Genomic DNA, 26,430 nt, shown 5'->3' on the forward strand with positions numbered 1-26,430 from the left:
ACATTTGATTCCAATACTTCTTGATGGATGCATTTAAGGTACCTAATCAATTGACGCAACATCCATTACGTTAACCCATGTCCAAATGAAACACGAACCACAAATTGGACCGAACATCTTCCATGGGGACATCTCCATCTATTTTATCACTCATTAAGTCATCTACACATTGTCTGTGCGACTTTGATTACATGGCCACATGAACGTACATACATCCCTATCCTATCACATCAAAGCGTGGCTTCAATCTCGTTCACCATATGGATTCCGTTGTTGATGGCCGCCACTTCCTCATCCGCCATCTTGTCTTTCTCGTCGCCTTCTGGATTCGCCTCTAAAAGACCCAATTTCTCAGCCTCGCCCATCAAATCAATCAACTTCCGTCGAAGTCGAACCACGTTGGTTCGAGCGTCCTTGTTTCTCTTTATAATGAGCTGAGCCTTTTCGAAGGCCAACGTGGACGGCGAGGGTCCCAAAACCCATCTTAGGTACATGCCAGGCCACAAATTCTGTGGATGGACATCAAACCGGAAAAGATGAGTTGACAGGAATAGAGTTGTACGTACATGATTTAGGGAACACAATACTTACTAGGCTAATCGGAGCCACTGAAGGCCAAATGATGTTCTTGTTGGGATCATACAAGCAGTTGATGTATGGTTCCAAGATCTCAGGCCGATTGAGGTAGGACCATAGGCTTAAGGTATCTTCTTTCACCTTCAAGAGTTCTCGTTCTCGTTCATTATCACAGAGAAATGTTCCAAAATTGGAACAATAGGCCTGATCGGCTAAGAAGATGAGGAATTTCTCCGTGAATTCGAAAGAACACGGAAATTGGTTGTAGATCTGCCAAACGCAGTCCAAGAAGAGGGTGAAGGTGGGGGCGTGGCTCTTGGACTTGCTGGCCACAGACTCGTTGAAGGCTCCCTTACTCGTGCGGGACCAAAATGGGTGACCAGCCTCCACCCATTCTCGCTGAATCAGGGCCTCAAACCTGGTGGGATTAAAGGTCATCATTAATTTGGGTTCGAACATGAACCCACGTGTGAAATTGGAATGTAGCGTGGAGAACTTGTTCCAAATAGTGAACTTGCAAATCAAGGTCAGAGAAAATCAAATGGCTTACCAACATTTCGCTCCATTTTCCGGAGTGGAGAAATTACGCAATCTGATTTATTTCAGACGATTTGAAATCATTGGGCCATCAAAAATGTATGTTAATGCTTTATCAATTTTTATCATATTGTAAGGAATATTTTCTCTATGGGCGAATGGCCATTCACACACAAATGAGGAGCTCACTCTCGAGATGAAACGAGACATGCTGGGATTATTGGAACTTAATTATTATCATGTTCTCATTTTATTTCAGTCTGACTAAACTATTATCTTGAGCATCGAGTTATTTTTCAAATGTGTCCGATTTAGCGATGAATCTGTGGGATTCCAAGAGATTAGCCGACCAAAAATATGCGCATGAGCTGCTTCTTTTCTCCCTGCGAATTTTCAGAGTTTGATGACTTCATGATGATTATTAGGGCTGTTCAATACAAACAAATGCATTTACTTTTCTAAATCTTTGTTCATATCATTTTTTTAATTAGCCCTATTTTTTATTTTAACCGTTTTGACTCAAAAAAGTTAAAGTTTTCATTGATTTTCCCTCCTTCCTTGAAAAAAAAATAAAATTGCTGAAAAAGTGTTAAACAAGATTTGTTGCCCATGTCGGTATTTTTTGTTTCTTATTGTTGCAAATGAGTTATCTTGCTTTTTACCCACCGCTTTCAAGAACAGATCTCTTCAGCTTTCAAAGAGCAATTGCTCCAAAAATTTGCTTTTTTCAAAATATGGTCAAAATATGAATTCGAAGACTTCTCTTATGACATAATATATTGTTGACTCAAAGATCAGCGTAGATGGTTCATTACTTAAGCAACAAGGCCTTACAATCTTCTGCAACAAACTCTTTGAAAATTTCACCAAATTGAAAAACAGACCGCGAAGCAATTGTTTTGGTTCAAAGCGCACAGAAAGGGAAGTCTGCAGTAACCAAGCACAATAAACGCCTTTGGTTTTTTTTCATTGCCTGACCCACTTTAGCCAAGCGAGACTTGCAATCATTCAAACAAATAGAGTGCCTAGTAGCTAGAACGCTAGTACGTGTAATTATACAAGATGCCAGAGGGATCAAAAAAACGAAATTATTCAGATTTATTTCTGTCGAAGAGTGGAAATATAAACTTGAATTTGCTTGTCTATTTTTTCACTTGCTTTTTCAACCATTGCAGGAAATGTTTAATTACTATACTACTCTTTACTATAGGGTACATACTATATTTCCCTTTTACTGTAGGAATGAAAGGTTATATTTCGTCTCATTGTTCCCACTTAAATTTTATATGATTTTTGGTCTAACAACGAATTTGAGTTGGCAAGCCTGGCTAGCCCTTGAATATAAGGTTGATCAGGAACTTTAGTCAAAAATTTGTCCAAGTCTGACATAAATCCTGTTGCAGGGTCAAAACCTACTACATATACCCTGCGAATATTTGAAGGCAGCAAATTGAACAATGAAGGAGCCCGAGAAAGAAGAGAGGTGGACTTCATTGTTTTAACTAGTCTGGATTTTCAAGGGCTCACAACGCCCATTAAGCCTCTACGGTCACGGCAATTGACCCTAAAACCAGGGTTGGGAAAAAGCTCATGAATGCTTTTCGTACCTTCTCTGAATAGTGTACAATCCCAACCTTTCTAACCTCTCCCAATACGAGAGCTCTCTCATATCCTCAATGTTCCCAGTAAAACATCTTTGGACCTGCTCGAGCTTTTGCAAACCTGCTGAACTCATTGGAGCCCAAATGGGAGAGGCATATTCAAGATGCGGCTGAACAATCGACTTGTACAGAGTTAGCATCGTGACACTATCTCCGGAATGAAATGTGCGATATATCCTACCACATGTTTGAAAAGCTTTACCAACTTTCAACTGGATATGCACATCGAACATTCCATTATTTTGTAAGCTTGCACCTAAATCTTTCATGTACGAAACCTTCTGAATATCTTTACCTTCATCATCTACTGGTGGAACATCTAATGGCGTTGACCGAAATGTCATTTTTGTTTTGGTTTGGTTTTTCACAAGCTTTTCTAACCGCTACAGGGAATGTAATCCCCAGCACTTTTAAAATGAAAGGTCATATTTCTTCATTGAACGGAATTTAATTCCGTCCAATCCCATATTAGTCGTAGTAACCCAAGAGTAGATTATATCTAGTACCTGAACTAGACAACCGAATTCTTGACCATCCCTAACACAAATTTATTTGTATCATCAGCATACGAGGAGCTACTAAAGGTACAACTGAGGTTTTGGAGTGGAGCAAAGAAAATGATGAAGACGAGAGGACATAAAATGGTGCGCTGTGGAACACCCGACTTGACATCATGTGTGTGGCTAAAACATCCTTAAACCATAAATAATTGCTTCCTACCACGAATGATTTTTTAAAAACAATTGAGAACCTTACTTTCCCTATATCGTGCAACCTTTTGATCAAGAGCCCATGATTAAATTTGTTTTCTAGCTTGGGCAAGATCAAATAAACTACATGAACCGATTTGTGACTCTTTAGTCCCTCAATCATTTGCTCTCTACGTATGTTTGATAAATAGGGCAAACGTCTTGAAACGCCCTTGAAACACGCGTTGCTTAGGAGGAATGACTTCACATCCTGCAGAAAATACACACTTATTGGGCATCATTGACATAGGAGCAATTATAGCACCATGAAAGGTACATCATCTTGACGAGTGGAATTTAAGTATGAAATCCACCTCCTCGTTGTCTCCATTCAACAGACGAAATCAAGTAATCGACATTGACATGTTTCAACTATGATGGCAACCTGTCAATATCTGTAACCGAACTGGTTTTAAAATACTCCATCACCTCTACTTCCTTATCACGATTGGGTGTGGGAGTGGTCTCACCATCAAACGCCTATTAATTTTATAAGTAACATTGGCAATTCTTCCCCTTGCAGCCATGCTGTAATGCGGTAGGCATATGACACCATTGCTATTTTATCTAAAAATGAACCCACAGGAGTATTGGGGGGAACATTAAAGCCGAAAATTGACATCAACAATGATTCGAGTCAAGACATTGTGTCCTTCTTCAAATGGGAACTTTCATAAAGATTTAACCACGCATTTCCAATTTCAGCTCAGTCGAAAGACTGGCTCAAAAGTTAGGGCCCAGTGCATATTTCAGTGATTCATGATTTTACTAATCATTATGAGTAAGGGCTGAATTCTAAAGACCAAATATAAATACGTTTGTTCATATGGTTGAAATGGTGTTTTAAGTGATAAAAATTGAAAAGGTTCTTCCGTAGTGGACACGGTCTTTCTTTTCCTTATTTCTGTTTCTGTTTTTCCGGGCTGAATATCCAACTGTTTCCTCAAAGTGATACAAAATGAACGTTATTTTTCATCTTTATGTTGATATTCGTTAGATTTGTTTGACCGACGAATGCCATCAAATTAGATTGGCCGGCTTTGGATGGACCTTGAAAATTCCATAGATTTAATCTGGAAATCTGTTAAAATTGTTCAACTGAGACCAAACCTAACGTTTGAACTGTTTACTACAAAACCTTTTGAATGATTGTTTTGATTCAATACAAAACCCTTATATTAATTTTAAGATTTAGTTCAGATCTTTTACCCTCTGATGGTCCGGCAGTCTGAGCTCAAGATCATTTGAGCCAATGATGTCACGCAAAGAGAGATGTCCATTCCTTCCGAGCCATGGACAACCACAGATGCGTACTCCTACCAAGTAAATAGCACAATATGAAACAAACCAAAACGCAACGTCAATAAACGCATCTGAATAAATCACACTTGCTCACTTTTTCGAGGCATTGGGCGATCAAACAGCCACAATTGAGGACTTCTTTGACGTGTGTGAGCCAACTGGAAATGGTCAATCGGCTAAGCCATTTCTCACATGAGGTACTGGTATCAGTGCAGGCCTCCATGAGCTTCGAGTATGAATCCAATAAGAAATGATAGCGATCAATGGACTTGTTGATCCGCTTCCATCTCGGATAGTATTGCTCCACTTCGAAGCCTCCCCCTTTGGCCTTGGCCGATTGTGACACGGATTGGGTTCGAGTATCAATGATAAAACCTCGTCTTTGGCGGTGGATCAAGGCCGCCAAGATTTTCTCGTCATCTTTGCATCGTCTCATTTGAGGTCCCGTGAGAGGTTGACTGCATCTGACTATCACTTGCTGAAAGAATATGTAAAAGATAATTCGACATTTCATTCAGAAGGATCTTAAGCCGTACACCTGTTGTATGTCGATAACTTAAAACGGGGAATCGGCCAGCTTGTCGGAAGTTAGCGGAAGATATCAGTTGCTCGTCTGTGATGGAGCTGGGTACAATCACAGCTCGAGGATAAGAACTACAAACCTAGAAAAAAAGCTTGGAATCATTTGTTTCTTCGTGGAAGTGGGACGCTCTACTTTTTAGTATAAATCATAGGGCTTACAGAGAAGTCTTTATTTACGTAACTGACACGCCAATCGGAAGATTGTGATATTAGCAGTGGGGAAAACTCGACCTCCAAAGGAAACGCATTCCAACCGTCTTCCAAAGGTTTGAAATCGGGAGTGTAGGAAAAAGCGAAGCTTCTGGTGATGTCATCTAAAAGGCGAATTTGAACTTTAGAGACAATTAATTGTTTTCAATGAAGCACTTTACCAATTGCAGCAAGTTTTTCGAGGGACTGGGCTACAGAGTTCAGTTCGTCAAATGATGTCCCATCAATCCGGATAATCCTGAGATCCTTGCATTTGACTAGAATGGATCCATTGGTTTGATTGTTCGTCGGATTGGGTCTCCGAATGATTGCATCAATTCCACGGTGTAAAATCTGTGAATGAAAATCCAATGATGCCTATTTTAAAACAAGGATTCGCGTCCACAAGAAACTCGTTCAAAGGTTCAATTGGCCGTTTGGCCTTGACATTATCAAGTTCTACTTTTTTTCTTCAATCCTTGACTTGAAGACAAAATCCGTGCCGGTCCTTCTTGAAATGGAGTCCTAACATTCTGAGAATGTTCCACCATATCGTTCCAAGCTCCATTTCAAAGGTGCAAGTTACTTTGTTGGCACTGGGCCAGGGTTGAACATTTCGTTTGTGAATCGACGTGTTTACTACTAACCGAAGATTGGACCTGATTTATTGAGGCTCTTGCTTATTAAAGTGATTGATCGGTCTTGAAATTGGCCTGCCAAAGATCGAATTGGATCTCACAAACAATTTGGTGAGTAGACGAACAATCAATCTTACTTGTATCACTTCTTTAGGTTTAGTTCTGGAACACTGTTGATGCGGTGTCAAAATCAGATGGTGAACCGACAGACTAAGTCGGGATTTCCATGGAGCTTCATTCCATGGCCAATGCACCACCACCTCATCCACCGAGGACACTTTGATCAAATGTCCCAGATCCATGGAGAATCAATAACTGATCAAAAAGCTACACATGGCTGAATATTTGAAATATTTATCAGCTTCAAGTCATGAATATTGGAACACAATTTTAACATTTGAAGCCTTATCAAAGTGGAAGGCGTTTCTTGTTTTGGTGATAACCCCCTAAAGTTCTGTACCATCTGTTGACTCGATCATCTTGTTCCGTTTTCCTTGACGCGGACCGGATATGCCTTCCTAACTCTGCAAAGACCAAAGTAGTGGACCTCATCGCTCGCTTTTAAGGCCTTCGCCTTTGCTTCATGACGTTACGAGCGCCCTTTAGAAGGCTCCTACTTTGTTGACAGGGTAGCCAAAGAGGTTTTGAATTTTGATGTCAAATATTGTGGAGAATATTAACCCAAAAAAACCAGAATTATCGCATAACAAAATGTCGGTTCAAGGAAATCCAGATGAGCATCAGAGTGTCCATTTTGAGTGGTGCCAATTCAGTGCCAAACTCCAGATCTGAACGAAAAAAGATATGAAACTACATTCATGATGCTTAAATGAATTAATTTGAAATAGCACGTGGCAGAAAATGTCATCACATTAATTTTGAAACCCTTTCAATTCACATATGACTATCTTTCCAGATTGCCCGGGCCACCCTGAACTCATGCTTTTCTGGATTCTGTGACGAACGCCGCTGTCATTTCCTTTTACCTTCTACACCACCATCTGCCTTTTTCGTTCTTTTAGCCCTCAAAACAAACCATGTTCAAAACAATGTGATAACGTGAACTCGACTCAATGAAGACCAAAAGGAATCCGGACTTCATTTGACTCTAAGGTCCCTTCGGATTGCTTGTTTACCACGTGCCTACAACTTGTCTATTTAGGGTAGGTTACTTTGGTAAATGTTTGGATTACGCTTAGGGTTCCGTGCTCTTGAAGGTCATCATGATCAATGCTATAGCACCAAGGACGAATGGTTCGTCCTTGAGCTCACTTTGTCCATTGAGAACAAGGCAACAGTTGCCTTGAATGACGCCCTGTTGCTCCAATCAAGGTTGAGTCAAGGACTTGTGAAAAACATAGAAGACGGCGGGATTGAAGCTTTTCAGGGTCAAATTAATTCTGCTCTGAGCAAGGATTACCTGAACCTAACGGACTACAAAAGATTACCGATACTTTGAAGCAACTGCAGAATAATCGAAGCAAAGAAACAAGAATTAACCTAGATGAGTTTTATATTAGAGGTACCATAGGGTTATAGAATTAATGAACTATTTCCACGTCTTAACCTTGGAATCAAAAGGCAGGCTTAAACACCAGCCTGGCATTGATATAGAGCTTACTCCACTTGTCTAAACATGACTTTTACGGCCTCTCAGTCATTGGACGGAAAAAAGATACATTAATGAGTATCGATTGTCATGTTGGTGGACCTGAAAGGTATCATTTTGACAGTCAGAAAATGAAACGAAAGTTGATTGATCAGTATATTCCTATTGCGAGCAAAGCGAGCAAGTTCTTTGGCCCACCAAATTGTAAATAAAATTAACAATTTATTGATTACCAATGCATATAATCAATAGTAGTGGTTGAGGTATATTAATAAATTGACTAAACTCACTGACTTATTAAATTTTTCTGTTGCGACTTCGAGAGTCATTATTAATACATTGAATAATTGACATAAGTAACTTAACTAAAATCGATGTCATGTATATTGTGTTCCCAAATGAAAAATTATTATCATCATCTTTAGTACGCGCGTATACGGTCATTGCCGCATTGGATTAGGTATTGCTTTTTAGGTGAATATTTACAAATTTGGTTAAGGTTCTCTTACAGCTTTTGCCCCAAATCAGATTCGTAGAATGGATGTTTAAACCTATCATCAGACATTGTGTCCTCTCATTTACTTTGGTTTATAAAACTGGCCGTCAAATGGCAATTTAAAGTTTTATGTGGGTGCTGTATCGCCATTAAAATATGTCGTTACAGAATCAAAATGTCTACAGAAGATGCCAAATTCTTACCAGGAGGTACTGAGGATGAAAAGTCATTATTGACTCCAAGTCTCCGTCCTACCATGACCTCTGATGGTATCAGTATTCAAGGTACGTAGACAAACCAATTTTGAATTAATTTGAAGAAAGAATCGCAAGAAAGTTCCTCCCGTTCCAGATAACAACAATTCGATATCTGAGGATGACGAGGTTTCGAATGAGAACAATGATGAGGAGTCTTCCCATCGACGACGCTCAACTAGATCTGCTGGACCTGTTTCGGAAGAGTAAGTTCCAATTTCATTTTCAATCAAAAACTATGTTACAAGAGGGCTAAGAAAACGAACCACGATCCGGTTTTCGGGTGCACTTTCTCATGTCACCTTGAAGTGACATTCGACAATCGCATGCAGTACTCGTACTTCAAATAACTTGGCCCATCGACTAGATAGCACGAGCTTCTTCTACCTAGATACATGGCCTCTATTTTGCCACGATCTTTAAATATCCCAAATTCCGGATTCTTTTTGAATGTAGATTCTTAAGAAAAAGGGCAGTCTAGAAAGGTAAAATTTTGGAGAAGCCCCCGATGTTGAAGAAGACGAATCTTCTTTGCGATTGGCACCTTTTTTGTCAGGGGGCTGAACAACCAAGTTTCTCCACCAACAAATGCTGTGTGGTATGGAATTGGTTTTCGAAAGATGAGTATTCTTTACGATGAGTTCAGTCCGAGTGGCAAATATATCATTAGTATCAAATGAATAAAGAAAGACTAGATCGACTCATACGCCAAAATATTGAAAACATATCTAGTATCAACCATCAAATTAATACGGAACCTCGACTTTGTCTTTTGCAACAAAATCTGGCTTGTACACTCTCTACAAGTTGGTTTGGAACTCATGTGGAACAAAATGAAATAGCTGTTCTTCTTTCCCTGCTGTTAACACGTGTGTCTTGAGTGATCAGTGTAAGCTTCCTGGTTTGCCACCCTCGAGTGGTTTGGCAAATGGTTCCCAAACCTGGTGTCCAGTTTTCTCCAATTTCCCCCTTCATGCCAAAAAGCACCAGGCCAAGATGAACATCTTGTGAAACGCGCGGCTTCATAGGTGGATGGGTGCATGCCTATCCAGAGTCCTACACACTTTCCTGCCCACTGCCATCCATCCAGTCCCGGGAATGCTTTTGTAGCAGTATCTCCTTCATCACCTTCCTCTGCGGCGATCCTCTCCTCTCGGGCCGAGCAGTTCAGGAAGCCAGCCTTCCCAAGCTCTCAGCGATGGGAGCAAGAAGACTGACTGAGAACTTTATCCTACTGCCGATACAGAAACTACCGCAAGAGTCTGTCCAACAGAGTTTTTGTAGTGCAGTAGTTTGATGTAGTGCAGGCGTACTATCTTCTAAAACAACTTTAGCACATAAGAGGTCGTATCGCGTAAGCTGCTGCATCTAATGAAAGGGCTGCAAGAGTGGAAGGGTCATGATATCCATCGACATTCCTTAGAGTAGCCAATGTTCCCGGCACAAGATTGTGATTGTTTTCCGTGCATGTGCTTGGGGCTCGTGCAGACAACTACCAACTAAGGTGACCAGTACGAAAAATGTCCATCCACCTTCAGGGATGGGACTCAACCCTCAAGGAGAACTGCCCCTATCCTGCCGTTCAAAGTGGGTGAAGTGAAGAAAAGACACTCCTGAGAGATAGACTTTGAAGCTTTCGCCTTGGTCCCAGGGCTGCTGTGAAGGCCAGAGCGGCCGCGAGCTGGTTCCATTTCCAACGAGAGGACAAGGCGCCTGGAAACATTTTGAAGCGCACCGAGGCCAAAAGAAAGGGAACGACACGCTTGCTTGGATCAGCAGTCAATATTGCTTTGCACTTTAGTAGGCGGTGTTTTTGTTCTGCCACTTTGAAGTGGTTCATGAGGACTCGGAAATCTATCAACCATGGATATGGAACAAAGTAACGAGCCTCCCCCTCAGGTGGACCCCCCCGAGGTAAATGCCGAGTCCCAAAGTGGGGTTAAAGTCGACCAAAATCTAGGCGCTCTCAAGTTAGCCAAAGTCAATGTGGTCCTTCGGAGGTGTGATGAAGAGGTACAAGAGTCCACCGAGCCTCAGAAGCCCGCTGATCCTGGTAAAGACGCAGTTCCATCGCAAGCTGAAGATGCCCTCGAAGATATGGAACACGAGATTTTGGATCCGGACAATCCTGGCATCGATGCCAAACTTATTCAAAGGGAAGGTGACTCTGCTCTTGATAACCCAGAGGGTGGAGAAGACTCATCAAGCGAGTAAGTAGTATTCTACTTAGATGGGACTACTTGGCCAATTCCAGACATGTCAGTTGTCAGCTGACAGTACCTTTCAAGCCCTCTGTCTGAGGAGATGAAGTTATTGCAAAGTCGGTTGAGAATTGCTTCGTTATAGTCTCAGGCATTTTCCCCTTGAAATGAATAATTAGCCAGTAAAATTTAGCTCAATTCGGGTTAGACTGTGAAGTTAGTAACCACTGAATGGACCTCATTTCCAACCTTTCGTCATCTGCACTCATTAGATGTTTAGCTTTTGGGGCTCACTCAAGATCAAGAGAGGCTTCTGGTGCGAAATTATCTTTAAAATAAGGATTTCGTTTGGCCTGGGCCAATGTTGATGGTTCAAAAGTGATTTAAAACAAGTGGATCATTGAAAAATCGATTTTGATTAGTGCCAAAACAATAAGCAAACACGTTCAATCGATGCATTAAATGCAACTGGAGACCGTTGTGAGAAGTTAAATTGGAATCGAAACATCACTCTACATAGTAAGAGCAACTTCTGAATTTTGCAAAAGCTAATTGAGCAAATAAGGATTATTCCAAGGCTAGACAGCCGTCTCGTTTGTAGTGAGTCCGTCAAACTTTAAATACATTGTGGCCCAACGGGTTGCAAACAAGGTTCCAAACCCTTGGAGAATCACGACAGGTTTTGCAATCATTCGCTCTTTAGCAAAGAGGCTTATGATTTCAGGGAGACCAACGCATTCGAAATGGTCGCAAGGTTCTTCGTTCACAATCAGACGTGATTCAATCCCAACCCCAAAATGATGCATAGAGGTCTATCGTGATACTTCTTAAAGGCCCAAACTTGAGCCAAATACATTTGTTTAGCTTTTTTTGTCTAACTCTTTTTCTTAATGTACAAAAAATGAGTTACTTGTCAAGGATTTAGGATGTCTGGAACAACTGGAGCAATAAATTCTTTTCAAGATCCAATCATTGTAAAGACAAGATCTTTAGAACAAGGAAACATTACGAAAGCAACATTGATTGTGTTTCCGTTTTAGGATTAATGGTGGAATGAATCGGTAATCCTGCTGAGTAAGGGTACGACCAAACTTGTTTTCGCTTAGTTCCACGCGATTCCATGGGTTGAAAGTTGTTTAGTTCACTCAGTCGAGGGCTTCTGTTCTCTTTACGCCACTTTTAAATCCTAAAAACCTGGCCAAACGGCTTTCGATTACTTGTCCCATTAAAGATAGTCCTTGTACTCCCTCGGATTTTGGTGCATGGTCCCATTAAAGGAAACGGGCAAAAACCCTGGCCTTGGGCTAAAGTTTGTTCAAAATGGCACGCGATATTTTTGTAGCTGATTCTAAGTCAGATAAGGGAACAACGAGCTTTGTTATCCAATAAATGAGTAGTACAACTAAACATGAGTCATTCGATTCGAACAATCTAGATGGTTTTCCCTCACCTCTTCCCACGTACCAATCCTAAAAGCCTTCCTGAAGCCCCAACCTGACGACAGTAGTAGTGGGCTGGACTTGGTAGGTCTTTATGGCGTAGGTGGCACGGTGATCTTTTTATTGAAACGGAGGAGTGGTGTTTCACTGTTTCTACCCCACCATTATGGCTCAAAACATTAGCTCAAAAGGCAATGACCCAATTTGTTGGCCATTTTGGAATTCCTTTCAGTCCACAGGGACATTATTGACATATCTGGACATTCGCTTTCTAGTGGGTAACAATGTGAATTGATGGGAGACGACCCACCTCCAGTCCTTCAGCGCCCAGAGCCACGTGAGCCGCGAGGTTGGTCTGATCTTTGGCTTCAAGTCATTGGAAAGATTTTGTTCAATCAGGGGTCTAATCCTCGAACCTTGGCGCGAACTTTATGCGTCGTGGGAGCAGCTCCCCATGCCTTTATCATCTACGACGTGATCTGGCATCTCTTTCCGAGCAGCAGTCAGCTGCCCATACTCATCATGCTCCTTCCTGGGGGGAGGGTGGAAGCATTGGAAGCATTAGAAGCATTGCATGCTCCAAGTGTTTTGTATGGCGTGGACTGCCGCCGGGTACTTCCACGATATATATCTCCTCCTCCATCCACGACGTGATCTGGCATCTCTTTCCGAGCAGCAGTCAGCTGCCCATACTCATCATGCTCCTTCCTGGGGGGAGGGTGGAAGCATTGGAAGCATTAGAAGCATTAGAAGCATTGCATGCTCCAAGTGTTTTGTATGGCGTGGACTGCCGCCGGGTACTTCCACGATATATATCTCCTCCTCCATCCACTTTATGGCCCTGACAAAGGCGAATAGTTATCGTTGGAGATACACTAGCAGCAGCCAGTCGTTAGTGCTCAGAATCGAGTACTGCTGGCATTTCGAATTGGTTGAACCAATCTGGCCTCCCGCTCCACCTGATGACCAGATCTGGCCTCTGGGATTACCAGATTTCCTTCGTTCCTCTCTTTCTCTCTCTCTCTCTCTTTCACTCTCCGCTCCGTGCGTGCGTGCCTGGGTGTGTGTGTGTATGCGTGTGCGTCTCTCTCTCTTTTTTCTGACTTCTTCTCCCTCCTCCTTCTCTTCTTTCTTCCCTCTCGAACTTCATGTCTTCCTTTTGGTTCTTCGGATCTCGTTCTCATCGTTCGTTAGTTCGCGGTGCACATCTGTCTTGAACGACGTGGTGTGCAGCGCCCTCGTCGAAGCGATCGAGGTGTGCCTTGTCGTCGACTCCATTTCCTTTCGCGATCCTTGGAAGTGGACCGCCTTGGGAGCCGATCGACCCATCGTTCTCCACCAACAGCCCAGAGGTACAAACGACAAACCCGGGGTGTGAGGCGAGCGAGCGAGGACCGCTTTGGAAAACAAAGTTCTTCCAAGACCCGTGGAGGAGCTCAAAAAAGAGCACCGGGCAAGCAGGCCTTGGATTCTCAGTTGCTAGCGGGTCGACGGAGCGTTATGAAGTGAATCTGTAGGACTCGCGTATCCCACGACAGCCGAGAGGACAAGGAGAACAAGGAGACCGAGAGGAGGGAAACTCGTGTGTATATTTACATGGCGAACGCCGTGTTATTCTCGCTTGAGACAAGATTGCTTTTGTAGGAGCCGATCCGAGTGATCTTCCATGTGCTCCATCATCAAAGAAGAAGAGGGAGAAGAATAGCGGGATAGAATCACCCACAAGCGACATAAAGTGGGGCTTGAGAGTCTTTGAGGGTATGTTCCACATGAGTGTCTGAGTCATTCAAGTACGAAGTATCATGAGGTGTTCCTGGAAACGTGAATATGTCCTCATTCTTATTTTCTGATCTTTCCCTAGATCGACGTCGAGTAAATCCGGCTCGGGCAAGAGGACTTCATCCCGACTTCAGGATCCCGAACGAGCGGCTAAACACAAGGCATTCTTACAGAAGGTCACAGTGGCAACTAACGGCAGTATGGAGTCGTTTTTGGAACAAGAAGCCACAAAAATCGAGGCCATCCCACCCTTGAAGAGGAAAATCAGCCCTACTGGGGCCCACAGTGACAGTAAAAGAAGACGAAGCTCAAGGAACAATTCGGCGGGACAGGTACTTATACAGTCCCTTGGTAACCCCTGTAATCCGTGCTTCTGATTCATGTTTTCAATTATTTATTTAGGACGCCAGTAATGATTGTTATTGTTGGATATGCCACAAGGAAGGTGATGTAATTTGTTGTGAAACATGTCCAAGAGTGTTTCATTTGAAATGTATCCAACTGGAAAATGCACCGACCGAGGATTGGGTGTGTCCAGAATGTGTCTTAATAATGACTGCCGAAAACATGGACACCAGGTAAGACCGATTTCCGCTAATGTTTAAGTTAAAACGTTTGAAAATGGACGCTTACCCGTCAAGTGCAGACAGTGCAGTTATCAGGCGACCTAGTCTTTTCACATCATGACATAATTGACAATAGGTGTCCTTTGACTTCATATGATTCACATTACGTTTGTAACCAGGGGATATATTGGCCAATGTTATGTTCATTTCTAGGTCTCGGGCAATGAGGTTACTCAACGTTGATCAGTTGTGCACACTTTTGCGACACGCCCTCAACCGCATGCGTTCCATTTCGTCCATTGATCCTTTCCTCAAGCCGGTGGATTTGGGTGTCTTTCCCGCTTACAAAGATTACATCACTTGTCCCATGGATCTCAGTGCCATTGAGCGCAATATCAAGCGGAAACAATACGGTTCAACTGAGGCTTTCCTAGCTGATACCAAATGGATCCTTCACAATTGCATCATCTTCAATTCGCTCTCATCCAAGTTAACGTCCATTGCCAAAACACTCGTGAAAATTTGCAAGCACGAAATGCAAGAGATCGAGAACTGTCCGGACTGTTACATGAACGCCCACACCAAGAAAGACTCTTGGTTCGTGGCAGCGTGTCGCATTCCTCATTTGTTGGTGTGGGCCAAGCTCAAAGGGTTTCCTTTTTGGCCTGGCAAGGCCATGCGTGTGAACGCCGAGGAAAGTGTCGATGTGAGGTTCTTCGGGGTACATGATAGAGCTTGGATTCCGCTCAAAGATGTCTATTTATACTCGGAGGAGCCACCGGTTCATTTGAAGAACAAGAAGAAGGGAAACTTGGAGAGTTGCGTTGAAGAAGTGAATATGTATATTAGCAATATCACAGAGAAGTTCGGGTCCTTTCAACACGCTCCACCTAAAACCCCATTGGATCCTAAACGCGAAGAAGAGCAGATCCGAATCTTGTATCCGAAGTGTTCCTTGCCCTTTGAACTGGGACCGGTAAGAAGACGAACTCGGACCTATAGCTTCTCTGGAAGTGAGCGAAGTCATTCTAATACCCCCACGCCCAGCGAAACCGATTACATGGATGACGCCCATTCTAACCCTCCTGTAGAAAGCCAAACCATTCTTGAAGGTACTAAAACCGAGACGGAAGCGGGACAAAACGAAGCCAACAAGAAGGAACCCACTGATGCCGAGACTCCGATGGAAACTACCGAGGTCGACAAGGAGACAAAGGAGGATGCGAAAGTGAAAAGTAAAGACTCAAAAGACGGCGATGAAACCAAGCGGAGTGCTGTCAGCCCCCCTTGTGAGGTGTCCAGTACAACCCTCATGTCAGAGGAGGAGAAGGAAAAGAAGAGGAAAGAAAAACTGGCGGGCTTGGATGAGACGGAATCCGATAAAGATAAGAAAACCGTGGTGAAAGAGGTTGCCGTGATTGCAGAGACCTCTGAAACAGTCGAGCTTGAAGGAGTGTTAAATGAAGATGAGCATGAAAATGAACTTATCTTGGACGAAGAGGAAATCGATGACGTCGAGGAAACTCCGGACGATGACTTGGAGGGTGAAAATGAATCTGAGCCTTCGAAAGAAAGTTCTACAAAAGAAGTACAAGAGGAAAAACAGGCAGTGTCAAGGGAATTGGAAGGCACTGAAAAATCTTCAAAAGATGATCCAACTCCCTCAGCATCTCCTACGCCCGCATCTGCACCTGAAGATAAAAAGAAAGAAGCTCCACAATCTGTGAAGGAACCTGAGACCAAGGAGGCACCAACTGTTTCCGAAGATGTCATCAAATCTCCTGAGAGTATGGAAATAGACGATGTTGAACCTGACGCTGAAGAGATCCTTGACGACGATGATGAAGCCGTTGATCCATCAAGCCTTTTCGGCTCAGGGATAAGTATTTCAGTGGTCGGCAAACCGGTAGATTTACCCAAACCAGCCCTAGCTAAACCAGCCTCAGCTAAACCAGCCCCAGCGAAAACAGCGAAGCAAGCCAAACCTACGGAACAGCCTAAGGTTCAAGCTCCTCTGGCAGTGGCCAAAGAGAAGCCTGTGGCTGCTCAAGAAAAGCCTGTGGAAAGCCCACCAGAAGTCAGCATTGGCAGTGACATTAGTGTCACCATTGTTCCCAAGAAAGCCAATTCAAGCGGTCCCTCTGTTGATGAGCCACCTCCCAAGAAGATGCTGAGAATTAGTGTGAAGAAAGAAAGTGAACTCATGGGAACCACAGTGGTACCTCAACCAGCGAAGGACCTGGTGAATGTTCAATCTAACGTCGGTATGCGCTCAAAGAATGTGTTCCCTCGCAAAAGTACCGATTCCAATGAGGGTGATGAAGCAAAGTGCTTGGGGAAAAACCCACCCGATCCCATCGTCACCATCAGCAAAGTCCAAACCATCGTTTCGAAAGATAAAGAGTCGACGCAGACGTCATCCATGTCATTGCTCAAATCATCTGTGAACAACATAGGACAGAAGCCTACCATGAGTTCCAATCAGCCTCCAAGAATCCCTACTTCCAGCCCCATTTTATACAGTGTCTCTCAAACGCCCCCCAATTCAGCAAGTGTTGCCATGAGCTCAGTTGGAATGGGGATGTCTCCAATGCCCAAGACCTCGTTAGCGCCGAGCTCACTTGCCAGCATATTGGGCGCTCCGCGGATGAACGGCCCCTCGTATCGTAATGGGCCCGGGGGAATGCCGATGCCTCATGCCATGCAAACTCGACCAGGTGGTCCCCCTATGCCTTCAGGTATGATGCGTATGCCGGGCCCTCCTGGACCTTATCGTGGTCCATCGCCAGGCGGACCAATGGGTATGCCTTCACTTCACCCACGCCCACCTACAGGTCCTTTGAGTGCCCCTCCCAATATTCCACCCACAGCTGGCCCTGTCTCGGAACAGCTACACAAAGTGGCCACGAAGTTGGTGGACTACATGCGAGGAAGTTTGGAGGACCTTTTCCGAGAATTGGCGTCAAAAGGTTCCCACGAGGCTCACATCAAATCTCTCCAATTGGAATTGGAAAAGATGCAATGGCGACATCAGCAGGAGTTAGCCGAAGTAAAGCACAATGCAGATCTGATCCTCTTGGAACTTCGCCAATCCATGGAGTCAGAAAAACAGAAGACCCTTAATGACATTCGCAAACAGGCGGATATTGATCGACAAAAGGCGATCTCTGAAACCAAGAAGAAACAATGGTGCGCTAATTGTGGAAAAGAAGCCATTTTCTATTGCTGTTGGAACACCTCGTATTGCGATTATCCCTGTCAGGTAAGGCTCATTTTTAATAGCTAGCGGCATACCTCCAAACATCTTTCTTATGAGCGCAAACTTTTATTCTATTCTATCCAGCAAGCCCATTGGCCAAGTCACATGACAAGTTGTGCTCAAAACCAATCAAACCAAGATGATGACTCACCGTCCGACAACCAAGATCAAGCAGGTGGGATGGACCCATCCACAGCAGCTCATTTCTTGTCTCGATCCTCTGGTGGACCACCTGGACCCTCCAGAAATGCCCAACCCATGAATTCCCGCGGTCTGCAGGTATGTCTCTAACCCTTGTGTTCGTTCGATAGGCATGACAGTTTCCTGGGTTCAGTCGCTCCTTCCTTTGCTAGACCTTTTTTCTTAGCAATGCTAGGTACCATTTTGTGTTGCCGCATGACTCTTGTTTTCAGGGCGTTTGGCCTCAGCAGCAACAGCAATTGAAGCAAAAGACCCGGAGGGATTTGATTCTCCAAAATCTGCTCTCTGACTCACGTGGGAAAAAATAGCAGCTTCCAACCCAAGCCAGAGAATGAATGGGCTGTGGGGGTCTTTGTGATGGAAGTACTGATCCACTGGTGGGGCAGACTTTCCTAGGTAGGCCACGTAAAATATCCTGCCAGCATGATGTTCTATGCTTGTCCATTTCTGTTTTGGGAAACTCGTTCACAAACTTCAAAGGCCGGGCGCCCCTTCCAAGGATTGTATTTTTCACTTTGTATCATATTGGGCTTAAAGCTGTTCCATCTTTATAACACCGTCCTGAAGTGGTGGGTTCTCACTCCGTGTCCTAGGGATTAACCAGCTCAAGGACCAAGTTTCAATGAGTCATTTCTTATTTTTCCAGGGCGGACCCTCTGGAATGCATATGAATGGGCCCATGGGGATGAACCCCCGATTCATGTCGCAAATGGGCCTACGCTTTCCTGGAGGAGTTCACGGAGGCCCAGGTGGGCCTCAGCCCCCTCGAGGAATGGGTCAGCCTGGTGTTCGGTTTCCCTCAAGCTACTTCATGTAGCATCAAGTTGCTCAAGACTCTCTGTTGTTCTTCCCGAATCCTTGGATGTAAAAACGAGAGCGAAGACAAGCTCTGGCTTCCCAAATGAAACCCTATCTTATTACCTTGTCAGCCAACGAAATAGTATTTATACACTTTGCAAGGAAGACATCCATTTATTAGAAACGTTTGGATGGACCAACTACTATTAAACCAATATTTTCCTTAATAATACTCAATGTGCATTTGTTTGTTCAATAAGCAATAAAACGAAAACACTTAAAAAATTTGACATCAATTCCAATGTGTATTTCATACTTATGTATTGTCTGAAGACACTTCCTCAATACACAAGAGAGCTGCCCTTGGCCATGTTCTTCTCGTTAGTAGTTGCCATATCGTCAACTGCATTGGACACCTGTTCAGCCAAACTACCGCCGAGTAAATTTAGACCACTGATCAGAGATTCCTTTCCAAAATCCCACAAGGTCTTTTTCACTTTGGGCGGAGCTTTGGGAAGCTTCACCAAGAGCCACGTGTACAAAGGAAAGTTCTTTTGATTAAGCTTCTTGTAACGCAATGTCTTCAAGCCGTCACCCTTGAGCTTGTTGGCTTTACTTTTCTCCATTAGCCTGTCCACATTTTCTCCTTTTACGGCCTGAAAAGTAAGCCAAGATTCAATCAAAGAATTTCTGCAATTCGAGCAATGAATTATTATTAAAAAATAAAACGTTTCTCTTTCTCGACCTGGCTCAATAAAGAGATATCAAAATTGCATTGAAATAGGTTTATAGCATTGTGCAAATGATCCTTGTTACTTAATAGACTGTAAGTTCTTCCCTTTTGAGTCCCAAACCGATTACGCTGGATCTTAAATTATGAAATATCATTTAGAGTCAAAATGAACCAATCAAAGTGACTTCAGCTTACTTTATAATTATTCAATATTTTTGACATATCCCTCCCCCTTGAAAGAGAGGGAAGCTAAAACGGTGTATTTCTATGCAACAATACTATACTACACAACAATGAATAATACTTACAGGATCATGCTTTAACATGGAAAATCTGGCAATGTGGGCTGGGTAACGAAATATTTCGTAGCCTGCATTCGAAACCCGATTGTAAAGTTCGTCATCTTCACCACCCCATCCATAGAAGCTATTGGCAAAACCATTGATCTTTTCAAATTGCTCCTTATTCAAGGCAGTGATTCCTCCGAAGTATTTGTCATAAATTAGGCGATATTTCCATTTGTTCACTGCCACCGCTAAATGCTTTGGTCGGTCGGCAGGGCACGAATAAATGTTTCTGTAAAGAATTGAAAACAGGGTCTTGATGAAAGCAACAACACGTTTAACTCTAAACTCGTTTAACAAACATGGTCCAAGGATTGCCTAACAATCTGCCCACCATATATCTTTCGTTTTGTACAGGGCACTCTCGAAATAACGCTCCCTAAACATCAAGGATATTTTTCAGCTAAACCAGTCAATGTAAAACTGTTTTGTATTTTTGGCTTGGTTTGGTTTGTTCTTTCACGGGCTTTTCTAAGCCCTACAGGGAATGTAATCCTTAGTGTTTTAAAATGAAAGGTTATAATTTGTCCATTTATTGCCTTTTAATCTTTCTATGATATTTGGTCTACCAACAAGTTTGAGTTGGCAAACCGAGCTAGTCCTTGAATGTAGGGTTGATCTGGAATGGTACTTAAAAAATTGTCCAAGTCTGACTTGAAAGATGCTACCGGATCAAATCCTGGGTTAGGACAAAGCTCATGGATGCTTTTGAAGACGTACAGTATCAGATACATTTCTTACTTTCTCGGAACACTGTACAGTCCTTACTTTTTTAGTCTCTCTCATTCATGTGATGTTCCTAGTGAAACATCTTTGGACTTGCTCACCGAACTTTCTATTATTTTGGAGGACTACACCTAGATCTTTCATAGATGAGACCTGCTCAATATCTTTACCTCCATTATCTGCAAGTGGAGTATTTAAAGGAGTTCACCCAAATGTCATTGAGCGGAATTTCATTCCGTTCAGGGCCATATTACTCTCAGTTACCCAAGAGTAGATTCGATTTAAGTCCTTTGCAAGGCTACTGGAATCTTGGCCATTCCTACCAGAAACTAACTTTGTATCGTCAGCATAAGAAGAGAGACTGGCAGTGATACTAAGCTTTTGAAGCGGGGCAACGAATATTATAAACAAGAGGGGCCCTAAGATCGAACCCTGGGGAACACCTGACTTGACATCATGTATGTCACTAAGGGATCCCTCAACCTTAACCAATTGCTTCCTACCAGAAATGAAACTTTTTAACCAATTGAGAACCCTGCCTTGGATCCCAATTTCATGGAGCCTGTTAACTAAAAGCCCATGATCTACCTTGTCAAAGGCCTTGGCAAAGTCGAGATAAACTACATCAACTGATTCATGACTCTCTAGTCCCTCAATAACCCGCTCAATATGTTCAATCAGTTGGGTAACCGTGCTAAAATGTGCTCGGAACCCATGCTGGCTAGGAGGAAGGACTTCATGAATATCAAGAAATTCAACAAGTTTGAACTTCATGATCTTCTCAAACACCTTCGCAATATTCGAAGTGAGAGAAATCGGCCTGTAATTACTGGGGAGCGACTTATCTCCCCCTTTAAAAATTGGAACAACATGAGCTAACTTTAGTGAAGATGGAAACTTGCCCTGATCCAAGATGCAGCGCATCAAGTACGAGAAAACAGGAGCGAGAACCAGTGAGCATCTCATCAGAAACTGAGATGTCACACCATCAGGACCAGGAGAGCTGGAAAGCCTCAAGTCCCTTATGGCCTCTAAAGCATCTTGATCTGTGACTACAAGATCATCTAAACGCTCAGCTTGACTAACCATGTCAATCTCAACAGACTCATCTTCAGAGCAATGAGCTGTTGCTTCCGAACTCAGTGGGGTTGAAAACACACTAGAGAACTGATCTCCAAGCATGTTAGCCATAGTCTCTACATTGCTAATGGCTGCCCCATCAACCTCAAAAGGCCCAACAGAGTGTTTCATTTTTCTCTTAGAGTTCGCATAAGAGAAAAATGCCTTCGGATTCGACCTGACCTCCTGAACCACCTTACTCTCAGTTTGTAACTGGTCATATTCGATGGAGGCCTTAATCTTACCCTGAACTACGTCCAACTTTTTTTGGAGACTAGCCACAATTACTGGATTCGAAGTGCTCTTCAGCCTTTTTGCTAGTTTGCAACTCTTTTTGAACAAAGTCTTCCTATATTTTGGAATTTTTGTCCGTGTACCACCTTTCGGAACACATTCAGAGATTGCTAAACTGGAGCAAACTTCCTTAAAAACTGAAACTAACTTATCAATGGCTGCATCTATGGACGATTCCTGTTTCAGAATTGAAATCAGGTCAAGTTCTTCTAATCTTTCTATAATCAACGGCCAATGTTCATCTTTGAACTTGAACTTAGCCAAACCGACCTTTTTGGCCGGTTTTACTCTAGAGCACGCCGGCTTTTGAGTAATGGTCGACCCTATCTCAAGAACATGATGATCTGACAGATTAGTAAATGACACATGAACAAACTGGATCAGATCAGGGTCATTGGAAAAGACCCGAACGTTATTCGCTCTGGCGGTTACACCAACATGCTGGGAGAAATTGCGCAAGATCGTAAATTCTTCCAGCTTTTCGAACGACTGAGATGTCGATTTCGAAATGGGAATGTACCCATCGGGACTAGTATCCCACTCTACGATGCTAGCAGGAAAATTGAAAACCCCTACATAAAAAATCTTCGAGCAAACTGCCTGGTCCAACTCATTTCTTGTGAATTTGAGAGCTGACAAGAACGAGCTTACTGAACAAAAAGATTGAGTGGTGAAGAAATTTGTTTCCACTAGAGCCACTATAATAGAAGAGTACGCGTATGAGATTTTTGGTCCCAAAACGTCGTTTCGATTGTACTGTGGTTCTTCAGTTCACCCCCAAGGCGGCTTTTTCTGTGTTATGAATTTACTTCATTATTGTTGAACTCAGCAAGAAAATGAATCGGGTGCAAGATTTTTTTTATTCTATAGTCTCTACGACCGTAAAAAATAATAATTTAGCTGATTGGCAAAAGTGATGCATACATTTTGTTAAACTACCATTTGCCAAAGCTTCACCTTAAGGTAGAGTTAAGTTTAATTTCATTCGTTTTCATTTCCTTCGTTTGAAAATGTCAAGTTAAATGGAATAGAGAGTGGAGTAAAAATTGAAATTGTTGTTGAAAACATCAAATAACAAGAATATTGGTTTTCAAAAACATTCACCGATACGAATTTCGCATTCCTGAATGGACGGACACAAAATTATTCAGTAAATAACGCGCCTTCAGGCCTACATCCCTGTATTATGCGTCAGACCAAGGAGGTAACATTAGGTTAAATCAGGTCGAGTTTGGTTAAACATTTGAATCAATACTCGAAACATTTGTTTGATGAATAAATGTGGACAAGTAAGCCAAAAAAGGATAACACAAATGTAATGAAAATAGGCTCCAACTGTGAATAAAATCTTTCACCATCATCATTATAGAGACGTGTAAAGTACCGGATCGGATTTCAGCTGTGTGAGCTAGTCAGGCTGCGCCACAATCGCGTCAAGAACTACCATGACTTTAGCACATCCAGTGCTTCCAAATTTTCATTGACAAATTTGTTCGCCATTCTAGGAAATCGTACGACAAATATCTTGAACCATTTAAGTCCAGCATTCATTTGATAAAGATGACACATTACATGGCAAGTGACAAGAACATGCAGAGAAAACTAAAAAATATTTGGGGCCAACTTTTTGTCATAAGTAAGAAGTGTGTTGACACTTCATTCATGGTTGAACCAGAGGGCGCACTGGTATGAAATCCCAAAACTTACACTTCTCTACAAGCAGTTTGCAAAACTATATTCAGTCGCCCTTTTGGATCGCCGTTTCCGGATCATATGCTTTGAACTTAGAAACGTTTGATTTGCCTTCAGGATTGCCAAAGTGAACCCCAAACATGGCCCAATTCATCTCAGAAAGGGGCGATGGAACTAGTCATGCGGATCATCCCATTCACTTAACAACACGCACACAGTAATGTTTCGGTGCAACAATTAGTTTCTTAATGCATCCTAGCATTAGAAACAAAGTCTTGACATTTGCTATGATAGCTGTTTTAGGGGCACATTTTGGCATCCCTGTGAATACAACCGGAAGCAGGGTTGCGTTATCAGGGATTGTCACCCTTCCGGGCCGACTAATTTGTCATTTTAAAGGCCTTAAAAAATATAGAATTTTTTTTAAAATGCCCCCGATTCACTTTCTTTCTCCGTTTGACAACAATGAAGTAAATACGTAACACAGAAAAAGCCGCCTTGGGGGTGAACTGAATAACCACAGTACAATCGAAACGACGTTTTGGGACCAAAAATCTCATGCGCGTACTCTTCTACTATAGTGGCTCTAGTTTCCACCATGTTTCCATCAAAACGAGGCCTTCAAAAGGATCTAGTATGCCCGAGTGCTGTAAGAGGCAGCGCGATGAGGACAAGAGTCTTCCCCCAAATATCGTGGGTTCAAACCCTGGTGTTAAAAAAACTGGGGAGACCGGGGGAGACATGTTATAGCGGTTAACACAATTAATGCACATGCACAGACGGAGACTCAACTTGATGATACGGACATTACACTGCCCATTGGAAATGACATTATAAGGAAGATGTGATGGCTGGCTTGGCTGGCCGGGCAATGGGTGCCCCTCCGACCCTAGCACTCCAAATCAAGAAATGGGCTGAAGAAAAGTGAATAATTCTTTTGGAAATACAGTTGGCATGGTAACAGACTTGAGGTTCAGTACACTGAAGGCGAATTATAGTTTCCTAAGTAGATACTGGCCAAAAACTCGTTCTAGAAATTGCCCTTGCCATTGAGTTTGGAATGAGCAAGGTATGTTTCCTTAAGCTTTAATGTCTACCTAAGTATGAAGTGTCATCACTAATTGCAAAGATTTTTGGCAAATGTCGAAAGGGTTAATGTCTTTAAGAAAAGCCTAAAGCTCAATTGGCCTCACCTGTCATCCTCTGGGACAATATCCACGTCATGGAACACATAACAAGAGAAATTGCCAACTTTATTGGCTTCCACATATCCAATGTTCATAAGCGCTGCTCGATTGAATGATTCGTCTGAAGTTTGTTCCACAACAAACACTTGATAATCCAGTTGCTGGCGTTGTAGAATTGGATGCATGTGATATAGCCACAGACGAAGATGTTCCTCTCGATCCCTAAATAAAATCACTCGTTATATGCAACCACTCTCAACTTTAAGGCCTCCCTTCATGCAATCAAATCTGGGTCTAAATTCATTTTTTGTTCGCCCGGTCAAATATTGGAACAAATTACCTCCCACCATCGGATGGTCAAGAAAATTAGTTAGTTTTAATATCAAGTGCAACGACTTATTTATGATTACTAATATTTCATCATATCCGCTGTCCTTCTATCTCACCCCTAACCAATACTCTTTCTACGTCTCACCTGATGTCTTGAGTGGTTCTTAAAAAATGATATCATTTTTTACCTGTAAGGAATTATAATTGCCACTTTCTGTCGAGGTTGGCATTCTCTTGGTGCAAAACTTCCGCCTGGGTTGATGTTTCCATACCATTTTTGAAATGCCTCAGTGCCAGGATCCCAAGCAGGAACGTGAGACTGTTTGACAACAAGCGGTCCAAGTAAATAGGGGGATGTGGTTGGACATTCCTGAGTCCCCTCAACACTTTGTAATTTCCTCCCTCCCAGTTGTGCTTTGGGTTCTTGGTCATCTTGGTCCTTCAATCTCAAGTTACGGCGGACTCCTTGAATGTCTTCAATTAAGCGCTCCGTTCTGAAAAAGCTTTTTGCAATAAGAATAATGTTTTTCAGGGAATATGTTTAATGCCTCACCTGTGTGATTCTCCATCAACAAACTTTTCCAATTTTTCAATGATCATGGATGGGTGCTTGGCAAAATTTGCGACCATGTCTTGATTTGGACGAACTACTTTGGATTTGAATTCATATTCGTCTACTTGAGGATTGGGTAATTCTCGAAGCACATCTAAAATAGTCTTTGATTGAACCAATTTGGAGTGATTTGACTTTGGTGTGGTTTGGGAATATATTCGATTGCTAAGATTTAAAATTACACTTAATTGAGTGCAAATCACTAACACAGCTAATATCACAGTAAAAAAGCGCAAATGGCTACGTTTAGCAGCCTCAAGGATCACACCCCTCATACTTGAAGGAACAATGATTTCTTCAACATGCCACCAATTCTTCAAGAACTGCTGTGGGCTTTATGACAGACATCCAAACAGAGCAGGTTGGAAGTTGGAGTGACTGGGCCTATTCTTCCTTCATGCAGAGAAATCCAGGTGAAACCACCGCTAAAAGTTTGTACTCAAACAGTTTTTTGATAAGAATATCAAACCAATCAGACGTGAAAGCTTGTGAAAATAGAATTCATTTCTCAAAGATGTAAAAAAATCAAGTACGGGAATCCGGGTGAAATTTACAA

At 42.6% G+C, this 26,430-nt stretch overlaps 3 protein-coding genes across 9 annotated transcripts; 1 reads left to right on the forward strand and 2 right to left on the reverse strand.

Moving 5' to 3' along the window:
* Positions 1 to 65: 65 nt before the first annotated feature.
* On the reverse strand, positions 66 to 8,759 carry LOC131884163 (myotubularin-related protein 9-like). 2 transcript variants are annotated; one of them, XM_059231847.1, is made up of 9 exons: positions 8,543 to 8,759; positions 6,372 to 7,022; positions 5,779 to 5,950; positions 5,567 to 5,721; positions 5,362 to 5,487; positions 4,920 to 5,303; positions 4,733 to 4,839; positions 592 to 994; positions 66 to 509 (listed from the first exon to the last, which is right to left on the reverse strand). In XM_059231847.1, exons 2-9 carry the CDS (start codon positions 6,534 to 6,536, stop codon positions 231 to 233), a joined length of 1,791 nt encoding a protein of 596 aa, XP_059087830.1. In that variant the 5' UTR covers positions 6,537 to 7,022; positions 8,543 to 8,759; the 3' UTR covers positions 66 to 230. The 2 variants fall into 2 exon arrangements, with proteins under 2 accessions (XP_059087830.1, XP_059087831.1); XM_059231848.1 differs by lacking the exon at positions 6,372 to 7,022.
* On the forward strand, positions 6,207 to 19,132 carry LOC131884162 (MYND-type zinc finger-containing chromatin reader ZMYND8-like). Of its 6 annotated transcripts, XM_059231843.1 has the most exons (9): positions 6,207 to 6,345; positions 7,151 to 7,397; positions 8,508 to 8,623; positions 8,691 to 8,799; positions 14,095 to 14,344; positions 14,415 to 14,590; positions 14,792 to 17,840; positions 17,922 to 18,116; positions 18,685 to 19,132. In XM_059231843.1, exons 3-9 carry the CDS (start codon positions 8,515 to 8,517, stop codon positions 18,853 to 18,855), a joined length of 4,059 nt encoding a protein of 1,352 aa, XP_059087826.1. In that variant the 5' UTR covers positions 6,207 to 6,345; positions 7,151 to 7,397; positions 8,508 to 8,514; the 3' UTR covers positions 18,856 to 19,132. The 6 variants fall into 6 exon arrangements, 5 of the variants coding, with proteins under 5 accessions (XP_059087826.1, XP_059087825.1, XP_059087828.1 ...); XR_009373691.1 differs by lacking the exons at positions 6,207 to 6,345; positions 7,151 to 7,397; positions 8,508 to 8,623; positions 8,691 to 8,799 and adding exons at positions 9,974 to 10,803; positions 18,251 to 18,434 and having other exon boundaries at positions 18,685 to 18,825; XM_059231845.1 differs by lacking the exons at positions 6,207 to 6,345; positions 7,151 to 7,397; positions 8,508 to 8,623; positions 8,691 to 8,799 and adding exons at positions 13,383 to 13,815; positions 13,878 to 14,023.
* On the reverse strand, positions 19,122 to 26,430 carry LOC131884164 (beta-1,4-N-acetylgalactosaminyltransferase bre-4-like). The gene is made up of 5 exons (XM_059231849.1): positions 25,815 to 26,430; positions 25,450 to 25,755; positions 24,938 to 25,153; positions 19,878 to 20,145; positions 19,122 to 19,492 (listed from the first exon to the last, which is right to left on the reverse strand). Exons 1-5 carry the CDS (start codon positions 26,147 to 26,149, stop codon positions 19,178 to 19,180), a joined length of 1,440 nt encoding a protein of 479 aa, XP_059087832.1. The 5' UTR covers positions 26,150 to 26,430; the 3' UTR covers positions 19,122 to 19,177.

The sequence above is a fragment of the Tigriopus californicus genome, chromosome 7, assembly GCF_007210705.1.
Source record: "Tigriopus californicus strain San Diego chromosome 7, Tcal_SD_v2.1, whole genome shotgun sequence".
Classification (NCBI taxonomy): Eukaryota; Metazoa; Arthropoda; class Copepoda; order Harpacticoida; family Harpacticidae; genus Tigriopus; species Tigriopus californicus.

Coding starts and splice junctions, on each gene's coding strand:
- LOC131884163 (XM_059231847.1), bottom strand. CDS start 6,536: ATGGATCTGGGACATTTGATCAAAGTGTCCTCGGTGGATGAGGTGGTG. Junction 5,488..5,566: donor ACGTAAATAAAGACTTCTCT/GTAAGCCCTATG, acceptor CTTTTTTTCTAG/GTTTGTAGTTCTTATCCTCG. Junction 4,840..4,919: donor TCGCCCAATGCCTCGAAAAA/GTGAGCAAGTGT, acceptor TTTACTTGGTAG/GAGTACGCATCTGTGGTTGT.
- LOC131884162 (XM_059231842.1), top strand. CDS start 10,457: ATGGATATGGAACAAAGTAACGAGCCTCCCCCTCAGGTGGACCCCCCC. Junction 14,345..14,414: donor GGAACAATTCGGCGGGACAG/GTACTTATACAG, acceptor TTATTTATTTAG/GACGCCAGTAATGATTGTTA. Junction 14,591..14,791: donor GCCGAAAACATGGACACCAG/GTAAGACCGATT, acceptor GTTCATTTCTAG/GTCTCGGGCAATGAGGTTAC.
- LOC131884164 (XM_059231849.1), bottom strand. CDS start 26,149: ATGAGGGGTGTGATCCTTGAGGCTGCTAAACGTAGCCATTTGCGCTTT. Junction 25,154..25,449: donor GCAATTATAATTCCTTACAG/GTAAAAAATGAT, acceptor GATTTTATTTAG/GGATCGAGAGGAACATCTTC. Junction 20,146..24,937: donor ATTGTCCCAGAGGATGACAG/GTGAGGCCAATT, acceptor AATTCTTTACAG/AAACATTTATTCGTGCCCTG.